This window comes from Halyomorpha halys, unplaced genomic scaffold (genome assembly GCF_000696795.3).
Source record: "Halyomorpha halys isolate HHAL.00 unplaced genomic scaffold, Hhal_1.1 Scaffold1139.1, whole genome shotgun sequence".
In the NCBI taxonomy this organism is placed as follows: Eukaryota; Metazoa; Arthropoda; class Insecta; order Hemiptera; family Pentatomidae; genus Halyomorpha; species Halyomorpha halys.
Window position 1 is genome coordinate 4,619 of NW_027109584.1, and position 8,344 is coordinate 12,962.

Below are 8,344 nucleotides of genomic sequence, written 5' to 3' on the forward strand. Positions count from 1 at the left end.
ATTTGTGAATGACTCAACAATATCAGTTAAAAAAAAAACATTTCTTAGAATAAATAAATCAAAGTCTCAAAAACACACACAAAAAAAATTAAAGTCAATGGATTCGAACTCAGGACCCGCTGGAGACTGTACTGTTGGTACACAGGGCCTTGACCATGAATAGTTCGATAAGATAAGACACCTTAAGGGGAATATCCGGCTACCTGAGTCAGCTGTGCTAAACAATCACTAATTTATAAGTTATAATTGCTAACAATTTGACTCTCACCTCACTACCCATGAACTTAAAAATGTTCTCCTGTTTATAAACACACTATTCACAAAATTTAACAGCTGGCTTAAAAAGACTACCGAGATGAAAAGGTAACAAACGCAGAGCGATGCGAACACTGTCCTGCATTAGCGGCCATGACACCTGAGACTCAAATGTCAAATTTTTAAATCGAGGTAATTATTTGATTGACCGGAAACAGTGTTGAAAACAATTACTTTTCCCTCTGACGTTTCTTTTGGGATTGGTTTAGATTTGTCCATAGTGCGGTATGCAATTGTTTTTTGTATTTCCATACCTTAATTTATTTGGTTATTGTTTACCTCAGCTCCCCAAAATGGCGGAAGTCCATTTTTTTGAGACGAGAGTGTACTGGCGGTCCCGAGCGGAGTCGACTATGGAAGACTTAGGGTTGGTTACGAAATTAATCACCTTTCAAGAGGGAAAATTTCTGTCCCTGCACACTTACTCCTTTCTCCCTTTGTTATAGGTTAGCTTATAATACACCACAATTTTCGGCAGCAGTTGCTATTACTTCTTCTGACTTATAAATATTTATTATTCGTTATAAGAATTAAATTATAATACTTGGACTCTGTAACCTGAAAATAGATCAGAAGCATTTATTTTATATGGTATTTTTTTAATAAGAAAAGAAAACGTTTAATGGTTAATCTGGCTAGAATAATAAGGTTCTCTTGAGCTGTAAATTAATAAGAATAAGAAAATTGTTTAATGGTTAGTCTGAATATAATAATAAGGGTCTCTTGAGCTGTAAATTAATAACAATAACGAAAACTTTTTATAACAAAATCGTGAGATACTTTTTTTCATCTTTTTATTTATGCCCGCACCTGTCAAATACAAAATTGACAATCAGGCTGTCCGCTGTTATATTATATGTGTTATATTAATTAAACAAATAGCATATTATTCCACCCCTAACCATCTTCTCCTCATATATATTATACAGGGTCAACAATCTTCTCATAATTTTATATTTTATGTTTGTTAAAGAGAGAAAATATAAAGGGGATATGTATTGGGTTTAAAGGATAAAATTGTATTTAGATATATGGATAAATAAGGGGACAAAATGAATAAAAATGGATGAAAAAATAATGAAAATGTAGAAACAAAAAAAGTATGTGTTACTATCATTTATTATAAATTTACTATACTATGCCTATTTATTACTAGAATGAAAACAATTGTCTAAATTGGTATAAATATGACTTCAAAAATTTGTTTTGATTCTAATAATAAATAGGCATAGTATAGTAAATTTAAAATAAATGATAGTGACACATACTTTTTTTGTTTGGGGGGTCGAACGGATTGTCTCAGCTCCTGCGGAGAATTGTGGTCGCTGTGTTGATCTTCATCTTGGTTCTCTTTCCACGGTTTGCTCGTGTTCACAGGGAGAGGATCGGTGACTTGTATGAGTTAGGAACGGCAGAAGTTTTGAAGATTGTTGTATCATTCCTGACGTTTGTACCAACTTTAAATATATGAAGTAAGATACTTCGAGGAAATTCTGCATGATATATATGGGTCAAGGCAAGTCACCTCTTTTTTTAAATTTGTTGATTATGACAGCAATTGTTTATTTAAAAAATAACAATGGAATTATAAAGCGATTAAAATTCTTTTTTTATCGACTTAACTATTTTACAAGAGGGTATTAATGGTAATTCATCTTTATACCCGGTAATGATAGGTCTCAAACCATTAGTACCCGCCAGACAAGTTATCGAACTGTATCAAGATCCCCTTAGTTTTTATCCTACGCAGGGCAAATAATTGAAGATCTGGGTCTTCTAACATGATTCCTGTTGTAACCCTAATGTAAAAGTTGGGGAAACTAGATGTCAATAAATTGGTAGAACAATCGACACTTTATTTGAACTATTTATCACAATAATAATAAAACATTTGAACAATATGAGTAGGCTACATCGCTGTTCACTCACTGCCCACTATTTTAGGTGCATATAAATTAATACAACTCTACCTTACAAAATTTTTAATCATTTCTGGATTATGTTTTCTTTAGTTGAACATGTATGAAGGACATAGTAAAAGTACCCGTCTTCTTTGGTATATCGGTTCAATTTAATTGATTAATATGGTGCTTGTATGAATCTATCTTCGAGTTTCACAAAATAGTGATGACGTCCATAAAGTACTTCTCAGGACCCCGAACCAACAGGCCTCACGGCTACAGGCTACAGACAATAATTATCTGCCCCAGCCGGATTCGAACCCAGGTCCTTGGAGTTAGTAGTCCATTGCCTTACCAATATATCGATTTATACAAGGTAATAATTAATTGTTTGGTCTTGGTCAAAATGTTACAACTTGATAAGATTCGAACGTCTTTCAAGAGGTGCTCGCTGGTTCATATTAGCTGTCGCTAGAGCCGATACAGTTGCAGTATCAATGGTTTTAAAGATACCAAGGAAGATAAGGAACTTGAAGGTAACGAGTCAGGTTTAATCCTCATAAACAGTCGCATTCATGTTAAGGAGGCTTTTTAAACATTGGAGAAGTTTATCCAATTGAATCTCAGTTGAAGCGGGAGTCTTGAGTCTCATGATAAATTTTGGTAAGATAAAGCACATGAGTACACACCTATCGCAAGAAGTCACAATGTCACAATGAGTTCATGACGAATTGAAGAGGTACAGTCATTCATCTAAAGTTGCAAGTTAACTGAGAAAATATGATAAATATAGAGACGAATCCTTTCTACTAAACGCTTCTATTTCAGACCACAGAAGGTTCTCTGGAGTACCATACTATCCAAAGACTCAAATAGAAGGATCTGCAAACACCTAGTGGATCTGACCCTTCATGTAGCTCAAAATCTGGACATTGAGTAATGAACAAGAACAAACCTTGCGTTTGCGTGATCAGAGCTCCTGTAGAAAACGAAGCGATTCCGAAAGAGGTGTCGTTTAAGAAGATTTCATAACATTCATCTAAGATCACATTCGCTCGACTACTCTGGGCGGGACATATTATTAAAATGAACCAAAGTGAGATTCTTTTAAAAGTTTTTCTGAGGAGGAAGAGTCGAGTAGAACGTCCTTAGGTTCGATTGGGGGTTTATGTTTGTACTAACAACGAAAAAAACTGATTAAGAGTCTGGATTACAATGGCACTCAATAGAGGTGACTGGCAATCCTTATTGATATATGTCAATAAAATGGTTAGTAAGCAGGATTAGAAATAGATAACTTATAACTTTGAAATGGCTATGAAAAATAATGTTACAGTGGAATACGTGAATGTGAATTATTCTCTGAAATGTATAACTCATGATCAATAAATTAACCTATTGTAATCTTCTACTACACACTACTAGTCGATGTTTGACATCTATGCTTTGTTCTCTTTGGGGTTTGTATGAATCGATTACTGGTTGTTATCCAAACTTCCTTGACAGTAGAATTCAAACCTCGAAATTTGAGTACAAAATGAAAACGCTGGAGACAATCAATAAACTGCTGGTAATTTCATTTATTGTCCAATATGTTAATCTTTTGTGTTAGTTTTAATTATATTAGTGATTTAAATCGCATTCACCACATGTTGGCAGTGTGTAATATTGAAGTTAACTACCAAAATATATTTTTAATGAACTGTAATGATGATAACTTTAACATGTGTTGACCAGTCTATGTGTCATTAGATAACTGTTGATTACCAAATATTAAATCTTAGTTGTAATCCAATAACAAAGTGTGGATTAAGTATAGGAATGCCTAGTAGTGACACTGACTGTCAAATTGAATGTTGCATTAGTTTTATTACTGAGTTCATTTATGCCTTTGGTAATGAGGTTTGTCAGTTAATACTGGGATTCCTATGTTTTATAATATTCCTTAGCCTTTATGTTTATTTTTCTTAGTAGTTTAATTATGGAAAAGTTTGGGTATTACATTTTTAGCATTTTACCTTGGAAATAGCTAAGTAATTGTAATGTTTAAGTGATGTATATTATTAATATAATATATAATATTATTAATGGAGCTCTGGGCTGCTGTAATGGTTAGATTAAAACAGTGTTAAGGCTTGTAAATAATTAAGGTCAAGCATCTACCAAATTAGTGGAAGATTATTGATTGACCGTGTGTATAGATGAATGGAATATGGTCTGTTCATCTAAATAATGGCTCAATAAAAATAGTATATTCATTTACTATTTGAGTTTTTTTGACCGCACTCGGATCATATTCCATTCATCTACCAAATTAATTTAAGTGTTAATAATTTAAATTGAAGTCATATCCAATCCAGTTTATTACTTTTTAGCCTTGTGATATATTATACGTTTAATAATAACACAAATCCAAATGATCCACTTTACTTTCAAAAAGTTGATTTTTAATTTTTCCTTTTGGACTTTAGGCCATTATCAAGGAGACAACCTCAATTATTGACTTGTCACAATTCATGTAGGTTTTGTTAATATTGTTATTATGTTTAGTAAGAATTTTTTTTTTAAAGAATAGTTCTTGTATTGAGGTTATATGTTTTTAATATATGACTTGAGCTAATACCCTGCTAGTGAAAGAGATTTATTTTAATGATTATGAAAACTCAATAATTGATGTTTTCTCCTTGATAATGGTCTTAGGGCTGAAACGTTGGAGAATTAAAATAAATTTGTTGAGAGTAAAGTGGATCATTTGTAGTTATGTTATTATTAATATAAACAACTCTTAGGCAATTAATAAATAAATATATTAAATAATAAAACTAAATATTATGCTTTTGTTTTATGTGTGGTTAGTATGAATGATTTAATACTGTTCTACTTCAGATAAGGGCTTCTCAATTAAGTCTATTATGACACACTTTTGAAAATAAAAGGTTTTGATGAATATTTGATACTTGTTCACAACTGTCACTTGGCATTGTATTTACTCACTTCTACAGAATCAAAAAATGATCAACCATTATCTGTTGTAAGCTTATTCCGTAATGTAACTTTCTTAGTATCTTCCTTTTATTATCGCACATGGTCAATCATCAGTCATCCAGTATTAATGTTATCTATTGTGCTTGCTTAATAGATCACTTAAAAGTCTTATTTTTTTTCATGTTTCTAAAGATGTATTTAATACATTTTTTGCTACTGACATTGCATTTTATAGTTTGTGTTTGTGGCAATGTTGTAAAACATTCTAAAGTATTTAATGTAATTTGAGCCCAATCTCATATGTAAAGTATCCATTGTAGTTCCACTGACCAATAGAAATATATATTATGGAGTGAAGAGGTGACGGCATTTATTGAGATTCAGAGAGTTGTCCAAAAAGAGTTCAAAAATTTTGAATCACAGCGGTCTATATGGTGATAAGATACCCTTGGCATTATTTGGGTCGAATCATGAACACATAGTGTCTATTCAGGGTGAACTTTTCCAGTGTTTTCTTATATTTTATTCTAAACAATAAAGTTTTTTGAATTGATCTTTTATTTTAATTATCTCGTTTGCATGGCTAAAGGCTTGTGCTATTGAATTAATATTTTGTTGAGAATGATTATTAGATTCCTTAATTTCATTGACTTTAGAAACAAAATTATAGAATAGCAATGTGTAAAGAATAGCTATATTATATGATAGACCTATGCAAAGAACAATGATATCTATAAATTCTAGCCATACTTCGATTGTTTTCTAAGTCTCCACTTAAATCCATGTTCTCAAATGTACCAATGTATACGGTTGGATCAATTACAAAATGAATAAACAAAATCTACGACGAATAAATATAGTCTTCCATCTATATAGTAAATAAAAACCCACTATTTCAAGTTAGTCTAGTTGTGATCATGATTGCACTGTAAATTTATATATAGTTTAAAATAACTTATATTCTTGTATTTTAACAAAAAAAAAAAACCGATCAAGCCCAAATTTATGATCATCCTATTATTGATTAGATGTAAAAGTTACAAAAAATAATTATATGTAAACAAAAATTATGTGAAAATATGAAAAAAGACCTTGTATAGCCATAGCCTGGATGTAATAAGCAACTCTTATGAAAGCTTCACTATGAACATCCTAACTACTTTATATTCCTGCCTATCTTCAAGGCCCTCTTTTTATTTATTTATTATTATCCGATTTTTCTCGCTATTGCGGGTTGAATGTCTGAGGTGGGGGACCTAGAAGTCCAACCACCTTCAGATTTTGTTTATTAATTTATTTTCTCTTTTCAAATATTTAGAACCTTTCGCACTACATGTGTTGTGTCTAAGAACAGACTGTTGAGCCTCCCTTAGTACATCAATGGGCACTCCCAAACCATTCATGCCTGCCACTGTGGATTTTGGTAAGAGGCCATTGGTGGATATTATGCTTGGAGTTGTGGTAACTCCCTCCAAGTGATACAGTTCCTTCAATTCAATCGCCAATTCCTTAGTTTTTCTCCCACAGTAGAGCTTATATTATTATCGTTTGGGATTCCGATATCAATAAGTTTTGCTTTCTTTTTTCTTAGATCAATAAGGAGGATATCTGGTTTAAATGTGGTGTACTGAATGGTCCGTAATTATTGATTCATCCCAATAGATCTTGAGAGGACCTTTTTGGAGGAGTCTATTTGGGTGGTACTTGTAGTATGGGATCTTATCTTCAATTAAGTTGTAGCTTTATCTCCAGTGCCTGATGTAAAATTTTGGCCACATTGTTGTGCCTCTGTAAATATTCAGTACCAGCCAACACTCCACATCCACCCGTGATATATTGGATTGATTCCAGCGCTACCGAGCATAATCGACACTTATCCGACACTGTTGCGTCTTTTAGCACATGCTTCCTATATGATCTGGTGGCAATAACCTGATCTTGAATTGCAACTACGAATCCCTCTGTCTCGGAGAATAGCCTTCCTGCTTTTAGCTATTCAACTGATCTTTCTTTGTCTATGGAGGCTTCGTTCAGTTGGCTGTAGAATCTCCCATGCAGAGACTTACTTTTCCACTCCACCAGTCGTTCTTTTTCTGAAAAAATGTTCGGTTCATCCGCTTTGCTCAGGTTCAGTGCAGTCAGATGATTATCCATTGTAACTATTGCCTTATAAACACCAGTGGTTTTTGAATGGAAATATTGACGTAGGAATAATTCTTGCTTGCGGCACGCTTCTTCAATATTTATGAGTCCTCGTCCTCCTTCTTTCCTGGATAAATGAAGTCTGGATTTGGATGATATGGGATGGTGGGTTCGCTCGTGCGTAAGTGTCATTCTTACAAGACAATCTATTTCTTGTAGGCTGGTATTTGAGCACTGTATTATACCAAAGCTGTAGCTTAGCACTGGTATGACCCAAGTATTTATGGCCTTGATTTTATGTTTTCCAGAAAGTTGAGTCTTTAATATTATTCATAGTCTCATTTTCAAGATTGTTATTAGCTCTTGTTCCACATTCTTTCCTCATCCTCATCCATTCTCTCCTTTAAACAACACTTATTCCTTCATTTATTGAATAACCAAACCTCCACATCTTTGTAATCAAATAAATAGGCAGTTATTGATTAACATTATAAACAGTAGTAAAGCCAATATAATAAGCCAATATACCAATGTAATTTCATTCTACTATCTGAAAATTTGTAAACGCTCGCCAGATAAAAATCTCACTATATGAACCATGTAATTATTCTTAGGGGACATATGTCCCAGAATAAAGTTATTTTTTCATTTCATTCTTTCGAGCTATTTTGAGGTGCTGCTGTATACCTAAATCTTTATATTGTTCTTTGGCTTCTAGTTCTCTGATGCGCTCTTCTTCATTTATCAGCAGGTCTTGGGCATTGACCACCTTTCCCTTGTTCACATGCAGCACCATGCATTTATCAAGTCCAAATGACATGCTTATATCTTTGGTATAGGATGACACTATTTCACTCATACTTTGCAATTGTTGCTTCTTTTTTGCATATAGCTTAAGATCATCCATGTACCAGTTGTGGCTGACAGTGGTTGCCTCGTCCTTGGTATTGAGTTTGTAGCCAACCTGGTTCCTCTGCAGTATCCGACTTAATGGGAACAGC

At 33.2% G+C, this 8,344-nt stretch overlaps 1 protein-coding gene across 2 annotated transcripts in view; it reads left to right on the forward strand.

Moving 5' to 3' along the window:
- Positions 1-3,694: 3,694 nt before the first annotated feature.
- Positions 3,695-8,344, forward strand: part of LOC106688480 (tetratricopeptide repeat protein 5) — an 86,110-nt gene continuing 81,460 nt past the window's right edge. For both annotated transcript variants that reach the window (XM_067047764.1, XM_067047765.1), the window contains exon 1: positions 3,695-3,786. In XM_067047764.1, coding sequence (XP_066903865.1) covers positions 3,754-3,786 — 33 coding nt within the window. In that variant the 5' untranslated portion in view covers positions 3,695-3,753. The remainder of the gene's footprint in view (positions 3,787-8,344) is intronic.